The 13,927-nt window shown below is 40.2% G+C and overlaps 1 protein-coding gene across 1 annotated transcript in view; it reads left to right on the top strand.

Moving 5' to 3' along the window:
• Positions 1 to 13,927, top strand: part of LOC309838368 (AP-1 complex subunit beta-1-like) — a gene marked incomplete at its 3' end in the record, with an annotated part of 82,416 nt that overhangs the window by 24,056 nt on the left and 44,433 nt on the right. The window contains 2 exon segments of the mRNA XM_082679437.1: positions 1,632 to 1,797; positions 11,107 to 11,205. Of these exon segments, the coding sequence (XP_082535563.1) occupies positions 1,632 to 1,797; positions 11,107 to 11,205 (265 nt within the window).

Raw genomic sequence — 13,927 nt, 5'->3', positions numbered from 1 at the left:
ATAATTGTGCCCCTTTTCACTGTCAGAAATGTCTCAGTTTGAATAATAAATTATATGGTCACCTTATTGTAAAAGCCAGGGAGGTGACAGCTTCACTATTCACTTAGTATGTTACCTAGTACTTGTAGAAAATTATAGAACATGCAACAATGAACTGTCAGAGTTTCACACCTTTTCTGAAGTATTGTAGCTGCTTCCATTAAGATATACAAAATCTACATTTTCACTCCACAAAAATTTTCACATTGAGGCCTCTTAGTTATGAAACAAAAATACTTTTTCAGATTTGCTTTTGAAGGCAAACAATTAAGGAATCTGAAAGAGTTAAATAAGAGCAGATCTTATAAGCATCCTAAATCTCATTTTACCTTATAATCATAGAGATGAACTGTGCTAAGGCTTCTGATTATCGTTAAAGATAATGTGAAACGAAGTGACTTACAGTTAGTTAGCTTAGTGGTGGACTCAGAATTAGAAGAAATATTTTAATAAGGTAGTGGTTTTTTAAGCATTATATATATATATATATATAAATTCTAGAAATGGTATTTTTGGAAAAAGGATCATATACTTTTACCACTCTCCCAGGAAAGAGGAGGGTTGGGTTTCTAAACTTCTTGATTAATTGGGGAGGTGTATACCTTAATATGCTTGGTAAAGAAATGTGTCCATTTCTGGTTTGTATTACTGAGGGATTATGATAGTTTAATTTTAAGAAAGCATTATCGAGAACCTGGTTTAATCAGTGGAAATAGGGCAATTAAGTGTATTATTCAGTTGTCCATATCTCATTTATTATACAATTTCATTCTGATGTTTAAAACTACATTAGCCGGGCTTCCCTGGTGGGGCAGTGGTTGAGAGTCCGCCTGCCGCTGCAGGGGACACGGGTTTGTGCCCTGGTCTGGGAAGATCCCACATGCCGCGGAGCGGCTGGGCCCGTGAGCCATGGCCGCTGAGCCTGCGCATCCAGAACCTGTGCTCCGCAACGGGAGAGGCCCGCATACCGCAAAAAAAACAAAAAAACAAAAAAACACATTAGCCAAGGAGATGGATTTAACATGGTAAAGAATGAGAGCTATAGACCTGTAAAAATAAATACTTGAATTGCTTATTTCTTTAGAAAAACAGGTCATTAGTGTGGGTGCCTTGGGAGGAAAGAACATAAAGATCTCTATAGAAAGCAGAGATAGGTGGATAAGAGACAAAATTACTGTTTCTGGATGCTATTACTGTCTGACTCCATTTTCCTAATAGTAAAGTGGAATTTCTGTTCCTCTACGATGAAGGTAAAATGAAGTAATAGGAAATTTCTCTGATCTAGTTATGAGAAAGACTGTGAGAAATGTAAGGTAGTGGTATTATCTTAAACCATAGGTTAGTTTTTCCTTGAATATCTGATAAGCTTTTATAAAGATTTATGGTCTAGTTATTAAAACATAACTGAAGGAAAATTGAAGACATTTATAATTTTCTGGCTTTAAAGCCTGTACATTCTCTTGGCTAAAAGTCTTTGTAGTTTGGTGGTGGTTTAGGGTACCTTGTCCATGGTTTTTTGCTTTTTAGGCTTCATTGTTAAATACACTTCTCAGTTTTGCCTTCAGTAACCATAGTCCATTTTGTTATATCAGATATGAAAGTATCATTGCCACTTTGTGTGAGAACTTAGACTCACTGGATGAGCCAGATGCTCCAGCAGCTATGATTTGGATTGTGGGAGAATATGCTGAAAGAATTGACAATGCAGATGAGTTACTAGAGAGGTTCCTGGAAGGTTTTCATGATGAAAGCACCCAGGTAAGTTCCCATCTATATCTTAATGTATTAGATGTTTTGGGGACGACTTCAGGAAAGGTAAAGGTTAGGCAGTTTCATGTGTGCGAATTTATATACACATATAGTATGTTCATTTTTCTCCCAAAAAGGGGTGACCTTTTTCAGTTGTGCTAACTTCTGTTGGAACAAGCCTGCCTAATTTAGACAGTGGTTCTCAAACTTTAATGAGCCTAGAAGCACCTAAGCACTGGTGTTTAACCTGTGTTAAAGGACAGGTTGCTGGGCCCCACCCCTAGAGTTTCTGAGTCAGTAGGTCTGAGATGGGCCTAAGCATGTTCATTTCTTACAAGGTTGAGGGTGGTGATGCTATTGCTGCTGCTGGTCCAGAACCACACTTTGACAACTACTGACTTAGAGCAGTAGTTATTACTTTTTAATTTTCTGTCACCTAAAGATGATTACCCATTGCTGTTAGTAATGGTTGTGGCTCAGTTGCAGCTGGGGTTTCTGTCTGGGGTGAAGGCTGGCATGTGCAGTTTGAAAAGATTCTTTGTGGATGGTTAGACTCCTTCCCATCTTCTGTCTGTCTTCTACCAAAACTGAGAGACCTTCGAGTCAAAGGCCCAGAGAAGCAGATACATTATTAAAGCTTTTTCCCCGGCATTTGTACTCACTGCAAATTGAAGTTCATGTGTGTAATCTATCATAGTAATTTTAATAGGCCCTACAAGGAACATATACCAGCCGTAGTTTCATGGTTCGGCAGGCGACTCTTTTTTTTTTTTTAATTATTATTTTTAAAATTTTATTCTTTTTTTTTTAAATAGATTTGTTTCATTTATTTATTTATTTATTTTTGGCTGCATTGGGTCTTCCATTGCTGTGCGCAGGCTTTCTCTAGTTGCTGCGAGCGGGGGCCACTCTTCATTGCAGTGCGAGGGCTTCTCATTGTGGTGGCTTCTCTTGTTGCGGAGCACAGACTCTAGGTGCGCAGGCTTCTGTTGTTGTGGTGCAGGGCTTAGTTGCTCTGTGGCACGTGGGATCTTCCTGGACCAGGGCTCAAACCCGTATCCCCTGCATTGGCAGGCGGATTCTTAACCACTGCGCCACCAGGGAAGCCCTAGCATGCCACTCTTAATTGGTTGTGATCTGGCATAATTCTACTGTCTTGGCTCTTGCCTCAGTATGATAAATGATTTCCTAATTCCCTGGAAGTTGTAGCTTTTGGTGGAAGTAAATAATAAAGGATTTGGTCAGGAACCAATTTTATTGCCATCAGTATGTTAGCATGTACTTTAAGAAATACAGGTGATTATCTGGGCCAGAAACATACCGGCAGTTTTTGATGCCAAAAAATGCAGTTCGGAGATAGGAGGCTAGTGAGTTTTCAGTTGATGAAAACCTTTGACTGCTATTGTGGATATTGGCTGAGTTTTTTTTTTTTTTTTTTTTTTTTTTTTTTTTTTTAACATCTTTATTGGGGTATAATTGCTTTACAATGGTGTGTTAGTTTCTGCTTTATAACAAAGTGAATCAGTCATACATAAACATATGTTCCCATATGTCTTCCCTGTTGCGTCTCCCTCCCTCCCACCCTCCCCATCCCACCCCTCCAGGCTGTCACAAAGCACCGAGCCAATATCCCTGTGCCATGCGGCTGCTTCCCACTAGCTATCTACCTTACTGCGTTTGTTAGTGTGTATATGCCCATGACTCTCTCTCGCCCTGTCACAGCTCACCCTTCCCCCTCCCCATAACCTCAAGTCCGTTCTCTAGGAGGTCTGCGTCTTTATTCCTGCTTTACCCCTAGGTTCTTCATGACATTTTTTTCTTAAATTCCATATATATGTGTTAGCATACGGTATTTGTCTTTTTCTTTCTGACTTACTTCACTCTGTATGACAGACTCTAGGTCTATCCACCTCATTACAAATAGCTCAATTTCGTTTCTTTTTATGGCTGAGTAATATTCCATTGTATATATGTGCCACATCTTCTTTATCCATTCATCCGATGACGGGCACTTAGGTTGTTTCCATCTCCGGGCTATTGTAAATAGAGCTGCAATGAACATTTTGGTACATGACTCTTTTTGAATTTTGGTTTTCTCAGGGTATATGCCCAGTAGTGGGATTGCTGGGTCATATGGTGGTTCTATTTGTAGTTTTTTAAGGAACCTCCATACTGCTCTCCATAGTGGCTGAACCAATTCACATTCCCACCAGCAGTGCAAGAGTGTTCCCTTTTCTCCACACCCTCTCCAGCATTTATTGTTTCTAGATTTTTTGATGATGGCCATTCTGACTGGTGTGAGATGATATCTCATTGTAGTTTTGATTTGCATTTCTCTAATGATTAACGATGTTGAGCATTCTTTCATGTGTTTGTTGGCAGTCTGTATATCTTCTTTGGAGAAATGTCTATTTAGGTCTTCTGCCCATTTTTGGATTGGGTTGTTTGTTTTCTTGTTATTGAGCTGCATGAGCTGCTTGTAAATTTTGGAGATTAATCCTTTGTCGGTTGCTTCATTTGCAAATATTTTCTCCCATTCTGAGGGTTGTCTTTTGGTCTTGTTTACGGTTTCCTTTGCTGTGCAAAAGCTTTGAAGTTTCATTAGGTCCCATTTGTTTATTTTTGTTTTTATTTCCATTACTCTAGGAGGTGGGTCAGAAAGGATCTTGCTTTGATTTATGTCATAGAGTGTTCTGCCTATGTTTTCCTCTAAGAGTTTGATAGTTTCTGGCCTTACATTTAGGTCTTTAATCCATTTTGAGCTTATTTTTGTGTATGGTGTTAGGGAGTGATCTAATCTCATACTTTTACATGTACCTGTCCAGTTTTCCCAGCACCACTTATTGAAGAGGGTGTCCTTTCTCCATTGTACATTACTGCCACCTTTATCAAAGATAAGGTGTCCATATGTGCATGGGTTTATCTCTGGGCTTTCTATCCTGTTCCATTGATCTATCTTTCTGTTTTTGTGCCAGTACCATACTGTCTTGATGACTGTAGCTTTGTAGTATAGTCTGAAGTCAGGGAGCCTGATTCCTCCAGTTCCTTCTTTCGTTCTCAAGATTGCTTTGGCTATTCGGGGTCTTTTGTGTTTCCATACAAATTGTGAAAGTTTTTGTTCTAGTTCTGTGAAAAATGCCAGTGGTAGTTTGATAGGGATTGCATTGAATCTATAGATTGCTTTGGGTAGTAGAGTCATTTTCACAATGTTGATTCTTCCAATCCAAGAACATGGTATATCTCTCCATCTATTTATATCATCTTTAATTTCTTTCATCAGTGTCTTATAATTTTCTGCATACAGGTCTTTTGTCTCCTTAGGTAGGTTTATTCCTAGATATTTTATTCTTTTTGTTGCAATGGTAAATGGGAGTGTTTTCTTGATTTCACTTTCAGATTTTTCATCATTAGTATATAGGAATGCCAGAGATTTCTGTGCATTAATTTTGTATCCTGCCACTTTACCAAATTCATTGATTAGCTCTAGTAGTTTTCTGGTAGCATCTTTAGGGTTCTCTATGTATAGGATCATGTCATCTGCAAACAGTGACAGCTTTACTTCTTCTTTTCCAATTTGGATTCCTTTTATTTCCTTTTCTTCTCTGATTGCTGTGGCTAAAACTTCCAAAACAATGTTGAATAATAGTGGTGAGAGTGGGCAACCTTGTCTTGTTCCTGATCTTAGTGGAAATGCTTTCAGTTTTTCACCATTGAGGATGATGTTTGCTGTGGGCTTGTCATATATGGCCTTTATTATGTTGAGGAAAGTTCCCTCTATGCCTACTTTCTGCAGGGTTTTTATCATAAATGGGTGTTGAATTTTGTCAAAAGCTTTCTCTGCATCTATTGAGATGATCATATGGTTTTTCTCCTTCAATTTGTTAATATGGTTTATCACATTGATAGATTTGCGTATATTGAAGAATCCTTGCATTCCTGGAATAAACCCCACTTGATCATGGTGTATGATCCTTTTAATGTGCTGTTGGATTCTGTTTGCTAGTATTTTGTTGAGGATTTTTGCATCTATGTTCATCAGTGATATTGGCCTGTAGTTTTCTTTCTTTGTGACATCCTTGTCTGGTTTTGGTATCAAGGTGATGGTGGCCTCGTAGAAGGAGTTAGGGAGTGGTCCTCCCTCTGCTATATTTTGGAAGAGTTTGAGAAGGATAGGTGTTAGCTCTTCTCTAAATGTTTGATAGAATTCGCCTGTGAAGCCATCTGGTCCTGGGCTTTTCTTTGTTGGAAGATTTTTAATCACAGTTTCAATTTCAGTGCTTGTGATTGGTCTGTTCATATTTTCTATTTCTTCCTGATTCAGTCTTGGCAGGTTGTGCATTTCTAAGAATTTGTCCATTTCTTCCAGATTGTCCATTTTATTGGCATAGAGTTGCTTGTAGTAATCTCTCATGATCTCTTTTATTTCTGCAGTGTCAGTTGTTACCTCTCCTTTTTCATTTCTAATTCTATTGATTTGAGTCTTCTCCCTTTTTTTCTTGATGAGTCTGGCTAGTGGTTTATCTATTTTGTTTATCTTCTCAAAGAACCAGCTTTTAGTTTTATTGATCTTTGCTATTGTTTCCTTCATTTCTTTTTCATTTATTTCTGATCTGATTTTTATGATTTCTTTCCTTCTGCTAGCTTTGGGGTTTTTTTGTTCTTCTTTCTCTAATTGCTTGAGGTGCAAGGTTAGGTTGTTTATTCGAGATGTTTCCTGCTTCTTAAGGTGGGCTTGTATTGCTATAAACTTCCCCCTTAGAACTGCTTTTGCTGCATCCCACAGGTTTTGGGTCGTTGTGTCTCCATTGTCATTTGTTTCTAGGTATTTTTTGATTTCCTCTTTGATTTCTTCAGTGATCTCTTCATTATTAAGTAGTGTATTGTTTAGCCTCCATGTGTTTGTATTTTTTACAGATCTTTTCCTGTAATTGATATCTAGTCTCATGGCGTTGTGGTCAGAAAAGATACTTGATACAATTTCAATTTTCTTAAATTTCCCAAGGCTTGATTTGTGACCTAAGATATGATCTATCCTGGAGAATGTTCCATGAGCACTCGAGAAAAATGTGTATTCTGTTGTTTTTGGATGGAGTGTCCTATAAATATCAATTAAGTCCATCTTGTTTAATGTATCATTTAAAGCTTGTGTTTCCTTATTTATTTTCATTTTGGATGATCTGTCCATGGGTGAAAGTGGGGTGTTTAAGTCCCCTACTATGAATGTGTTACTGTCGATTTCCCCTTTTATGGCTGTTAGTATTTGCCTTATGTATTGAGGTGCTCCTATGTTGGGTGCATAAATATTTACAATTGTTATATCTTCTTCTTGGATCGATCCCTTGATCATTATGTAGTGTCCTTCTTTGTCTCTTTTAATAGTCCTTATTTTAAAGTCTATTTTGTCTGATATGAGAATTGCTACTCCAGCTTTCTTTTGGCTTCCATTTGCATGGAATATCTTTTTCCATCCCCTTACTTTCAGTCTGTATGTGTCTCTAGGTCTGAAGTGGGTCTCTTGTAGACAGCATATATAAGGGTCTTGTTTTTGTATCCATTCAGCTAATCTGTGTCTTTTGGTGGGAGCATTTAGTCCATTTACATTTAAGGTAATTATCGATATGTATGTTCCTATTCCCATTTTCTAAATTGTTTTGGGTTCGTTATTATAGGTCTTTTCCTTCTCTTGTGTTTCTTGCCTAGAGAAGATCCTTTAGCATTTGTTGTATAGCTGGTTTGGTGGTGCTGAACTCTCTCAGCTTTTGCTTGTCTGTAAAGGTTTTAATTTCTCCATCAAATCTGAATGAGATCCTTGCTGGGTAGAGTAGTCTTGGCTGCATGTTCTTCTCCTTCATCACTTTCAGTATGTCCTGCCACTCCCTTCTGGCTTGTAGGGTTTCTGCTGAGAGATCAGCTGTTAACCTTATGGGGATTCCCTTATGTGTTATTTGTTGTTTTTCCCTTGCTGCTTTTAATATGCTTTCTTTGTATTTAATTTTTGACAGTTTGATTAATATGTGTCTTGGCGTATTTCTCCTTGTATTTATCTTGTATGGGACTCTCTGTGCTTCCTGGACTTGATTAACTATTTCCTTTCCCATATTAGGGAAGTTTTCAACTATAATCTCTTCAAATATTTTCTCAGTCCCTTTCTTTTTCTCTTCTTCTTCTGGAACCCCTATAATTCGAATGTTGGTGCGTTTAATGTTGTCCCAGAGGTCTCTGAGACTGTCCTCAGTTCTTTTCATTCTTTTTTCTTTATTCTGCTCTGCAGTAGTTATTTCCACTATTTTATCTTCCAGGTCACTTATCCGTTCTTCTGCCTCAGTTATTCTGCTATTGATCCCATCTAGAGTACTTTTAATTTCATTTATTGTGTTGTTCATCGTTGCTTGTTTCATCTTTAGTTCTTCTAGGTCCTTGTTAACTGATTCTTGCATTTTGTCCAATCTGTTGTCCATTCTATCTCCAAGATTTCGGATCAACCTTACTATCATTATTCTGAATTCTCTTTCAGGTAGACTGCCTATTTCCTCTTCATTTGTTAGGTCTGGTGCATTTTTATCTTGCTCCTTTATCTGCTGTGTGTTTTTCTGTCTTCTCATTTTGCTTATCTTACTGTGTTTGGGGTCTCCTTTTTGCAGGCTGCAGGTTTGTGGTTCCTCCTGTTTTTGATGTCTGTCTCTAGTGGCTAAGGTTGGTTCAGTGGGTTGTGTAGGCTTCCTGGTGGAGGGGACTAGTGCCTGTGTTGTGGTGGATGAGGCTGGATCTTGTCTCTCTAGTGGGCAGGTTCACGTCTGGTGGTGTGTTTTGGGGTGTCTGTGGACTTATTATGATTTTAGGCAGCCTCTCTGCTAATGGGTGGGGTTGTGTTCCTGTTTTGCTAGTTGTTTGGCATAGGTTTTCCAGCACTGTGGCTTGCTGGTCGTTGAGTGAAGCTGGGTGCTGGTGTTAAGATGGAGGTGTCTGGGAGATTTTCGCCGTTTGATATTATGTGGAGCTGGGAGGTCTCTTGTTGATCAGTGTCCTGAAGTTGGCTGTCCTACCTCAGAGGCAGAGCCCTGCCTCCTGGCTGGAGCACCAAAAGCTTTTCATCCACAGGCTCAGGATAAAAGGGAGAAAAAGTAGAGGGAATTAGTAGAAGTATGAGGAAAGAAAGAAGGAAAGGAGGGTAGGAAGGAAGGAAGAAAGAAAGAAAGAAGCAAAGAAGGAAAGAAGGCAAGAAGGAAAGAAAGGAGGGAGGGAGGGAGGGAGGAAGGAAGGAAGGAGGGAAAGAAGGAAAAAAGACAGAAAGAAAGAAGATACAGTAAAAATAAAATACAGTATAATAAAGTTATTGAATTAAAAACTTCTTATTTAGAAAAAAAAAAAAAGGGACGGAAAGAACCTAGGACAAATGTTGGAAGCAAAGCTATACAGACAAAATCTTACACAGAAGCATACACATACACCCTCACTAAAAGAGGTAAATGGGGAAAAATCCTAAATCTTGCTGTCAGAGACCACCTCCTCAATTTGGGATGATTCGTTGTCTAAAGGAGGGAAGGAAGGACGGAAAGAAAGAAAGAAAGAACGAAGGTAAAGTATAATAAGGTTATTAAAATTAATTATTAAGAAAAAAATTTAAAAAAAAAACATGGACGGATAGAACCCTAGGACAAATGGTGGAAGCAAGACTATACAGACAAGATCTCACACAGAAGCATACACATACACATTCACAAAAAGAGGAAAGGGGAAAAAATCATAGATCTTGCTCCTAAAGTCCACTTCCTTAATTGGGGATGATTGGTTGTCTATTCAGGTATTCCACAGATGCAGGGTACATCAAGTTGATTGTGGAGCTTTAATCCGCTGCTTCTGAGGCTGCTGGGAGGGATTTCCCTTTCTCTTCTTTGTTCTCACAGCTCCCAGGGCTAAGCTTTGGATTTGGCCCTGCCACTGCGTGTAGATCGCTGGAGGGCGTCTGTTTTTTGCTCAGACAGGATGGGGTTAAAAGAGCCGCTGATTGGGGGCTCTGGCGCACTCAGGCCGGCGGGGACGGAGGGGCACAGAGTGCGGGGCGGGCCTGCGGTGGCAAAGGCCGGCGTGACTTTGCACCAGCCTGAGGCGCGCTGTGCGCTCTCCCGGGGAAGTTGTCCCTGGATCCCGGGAACCCGGCAGTGGCGGGCTGCACAGGCTCCGCGGAAGAGGGGTGTGGAGAGTGACCTGTGCTCGCACACAGGCCCCTTGGTGGCGGCAGCAGCAGCCTTAACGTCTCCCGCCCGCCTCTGGGGTCCGCGCTTTTTGCCGCGGCTTGCGCCCGTCTCTGGAGTCCGCGCCCTCAGCCGCGGCTCGCGCCCGTCTCTGGATTCCGCGCTTTCAGCCGCGGCTCGCGCCCGTCTCTGGATTCCGCGCCCTCAGCCGCGGCTCGCGCCCGTCTCTGGATTCCGCGCTTTCAGCCGCGGCTCGCGCCCGTCTCTGGATTCCGCGCTTTCAGCCGCGGCTCGCGCCCGTCTCTGGGGTTCGCGCTTTTAGCCGCGGCTCGCGCCCGTCTCTGGAGTTCCTTTAAGCAGCGTTCTTAAACCCCTCTCCTCACGCCCCAGGAAACAAAGAGGGAAGGAAAAGTCTCCTGCCTCTTCTGCAGGTGCAGGCTTTTCCCCGGACTCCCTCCCGGCTAGCTGTGGTGCACTAACCCCTTCAGGCTATGTTCAAGCCGCCAACCCCAGTCCTCTCCCTGCGCTCCGGCCTCAGCTCTCAGCCCCGCCCGCCCCGGCGGGTGAGCAGACAAGCCTCTCGGGCTGGTGAGTGCCGGTCGGCACCGATCCTCTGTGCGGGAATCTCCCCGCTTTGCCCTCCGCACCCGTTGCTGTGCACTCTGCAGCTTCGAAGCTCCCCCCTCCGCCTCCCGCAGTCTCCGCCCGCGAAGGGGCTTCCTAGAGTGTGGAAACTTTTCCTCCTTCACAGCTCCCTCCCACTGGTGCAGGTGCCGTCCCTATTCTTTTGTCTCTGTTTTTTCTTTTGCCCTATCCAGGTACGTGGGGAGTTTCTTGCCTTTTGGGAGGTCTGAGGTCTTCTGCCAGCCTTCAGTAGGTGTTCTGTAGGAGTTGTTCCACGTGTAGATGTATTTCTGGTATATCTGTGGGGAGGAAGGTGATCTCCGCGTCTTACTCTTCCGCCATCTTCCGCCTTCTCCCCTTGGCTGAGTTTTAACCTTTGTTTCTTAATCAAAATCAGAAAGACCTCATAGTAAGTCATATTTGGGAAAATATCACTTTGGAATTCATGGTGTGGAATAATGCAAATGCCTTTCACTTTACCTATTAAATTACATTTGCTTAGGTACAGCTCACTCTGCTTACTGCCATAGTGAAGCTGTTTCTCAAGAAACCATCAGAAATGCAGGAGCTGGTACAGCAGGTCTTGAGTTTGGCAACACAGGTAAGAAGTCTGAAAAAAGCATGGAGTTGATTTGTCTTGTTTTAAATTCTAGGAAATTGTGAAACTTTTTCCAAGAAGGTTCATTTGCAGAGATTTTAAACGGAAGGAGTTCAGTCTTTAGATTCTGTTAAAAAAATAAAAACAGTGCCTCTTTTACATATTCTGCAGAATTAGAACTTGTTGTATGGCTTCTAAATGAATCGACTGACTCCAGTTTTAACGATAATTCATGAAAATTGAACTTAGACTCTTTAGTGTTAATGAAGGACATGACTTTGTGAAAATGACATTGAGTCTCACAGTATCTCCTTCTGGGGGACTTAATTTCAGCTTTCAAATGAAAGTACCCTGTAGAGATGGTAAATGCTTTGACAAATATCTCGTGTGCTGTTCTACCTTCTAGATAAGTTGCCTTTCTCTTTAAGTAATTTTAAAGTGCTAATGCTGCTTCCTTATTTATTTAGTAGTTTTGGTCCTTTTAGGGAGGGTTCTGATTTCAGGAATGTGGCAACCAGCTGGATACACAGAAATCAAAGTAATTACTTTTTCTGACGTAACTAGTATAATGATCAGTCCATCATGATCCAGTAATGTTCTTAATTGAATTTGAGAACAGGCTGGCTTTAGCAGGTTGTCAAGAGTTATGATGTTTACACATGGAATCTGATTCAGATATTCAATTTACCATTTTCCTCTTTCATCTCTTTATAGTTGTATATTAACAGCATTTGATCTCTTTTATAGTTCTTTAACCTAGTTCTGAGCTGTCATCTTACCTTTTTTTTTTTTTGCTCTGGGGAGCTTTATTTCATATCAATAATGAACACAATTGGAGGACTAAATATGGTAAATCCTGAAATTAATTAATACGGTTGGGATGTGCACTTAGTACACTTCTTGAAACCCAGTTCCAAACTGAGACCATAAATGTGAACCTTGAATAGTTGTCAATACATCATCTGTTAAGTGGTCAAAGCGCATCATTTGGTACATGATAAATGCAAAGTTCTTCTTTCCTCTGATAGTATTTAATTTTAGAAATGTCAGGAATCCATTTTAAGGAAAAGAAGTTCAACGGGCAGATAAGGCATTTGAATACTTAATGGAATACTATAAAGCAGACAACATTATTAAATAAGTTGTTTATAGAATATGCTATACAACTCTGAAAAAAATACAGCCAAGAAAACTGCTAGAGTCAAAGGCTACTTTCTGACACTTGATTCAAGTACAGATGTTTTATAATCAATGAATTCAAATGTGAAAAAGACCTGAACTAGAAATTAAGATAATTGTCGTTTCTGATTACTGATGCACATAAACATTACTGAGAATTATCGCTTGATTATCTTTTAAGGAGCAGTTGACCAACAGTAGTTGAGTTAAAGGATGTCAGAAAATTCACTTCACAGAAAATAGAGGTGTCCCACTCCACCCCTTGTACCTCTCAGTTTTCTCCATTTCTCCAACAAATTATGAATGAACCTTTTAGTGTGCTATTTCCCCAAGTCTCTAAACCTTCACTTGACCCCATTATGGTTAGTGTGAAGAAGCATCCATATGAGTATGTGGAGTCAAGGGCAGGCCATGGCTCACCATCTGTCCATGAAAAGTGGACTGGGAGGTTGTCCATCACTGATGAGGCATGTCTTGGCACTAAGAGCAGAAATTGGTCATCTTATGAATCAAAGTAGTTTAGGTTAGACGTTAATTTTCACGTTAATGTTTAATAGGTCATCTACAGGGGGCCATTTTGAATAGAAATTGCCCCTTCTTAATCATGTAGTGCTTATTACAGACTCTGTAGGGTGATTGCCATTAAATTAGCCATGTATTTGACTTCATCTTAGGGCCTTGAAGTTCATTTCTGTCTTTTGCTACAGGCCCTGGAGCCTCTCTCCTTTGTACGAAAGAAAGAGCTCTGTATAAATTAACCAGATTCAAAGAAGTCTTGTGTTTATTCTAGATGGTAATATAGTAAACTTGACTTTAATGAGGCCTATGTACTAACACTTCAGAAAACTCCCTAAACACAGATAAATACATATTTATACAGTCTCTTAGCTTTCTCAGAAGTCTCATTTTCTTCAAGAACCATGGGATTTCTGTTTATTAAAGTATTTCAAGTTTTAACTCTCCCCTGATGGCCACATTTCAAAGCATCAGCAATATCTGGCTCTCCATGAAAGTTACCACAAGAAGTAGAAAATAAGGAAAGAGAAAATGTAGAGATGGGAGTGCTGGGTGGTGACCTAGAATCACTCGGCAGGTAAGAGACTGTCTCGGCTTACATTGTGTGACAGATTCATGCCTCAGCCAAATTGAAGATTCTGTGTTTATGTATGTGTGGAATAGTCAAAATCATCTTAACTGCTGAGAGGCCACTTGACATTCATCCACCTTGGAAAATAAATATACCTTTCCTATTATTAATTTTACATCTTTTAAAATTTATTTGTTAGAGCTCTTTGAAGTGTTTTTTCTAAAACTTCCTTTTGCCTGAAGCAAGGCAATTTCCATAACCATGAAGGCAATGGTTATTTAATATTATCTATATTGAGCATTCTAGATTTCCTAGTCTAGACCCTTTATTACCCATTTGTATCTCTGTTAAGATGGAGTTAGAACAATTTTCTAAAAAGAATTTTGGCTTTGCTCCTTGTCTACTCACTTTTTTAATTTAATTATTTATTTACTTTTGGCTGCACACGGGCTTTTTCTA

Source organism: Grampus griseus (assembly GCF_964374135.1).
Source record: "Grampus griseus genome assembly, chromosome: 20".
In the NCBI taxonomy this organism is placed as follows: Eukaryota; Metazoa; Chordata; class Mammalia; order Artiodactyla; family Delphinidae; genus Grampus; species Grampus griseus.
The sequence above is the reverse complement of the archived record's forward strand: the minus strand, read 5'-3'. Positions and strand labels throughout refer to the sequence as shown.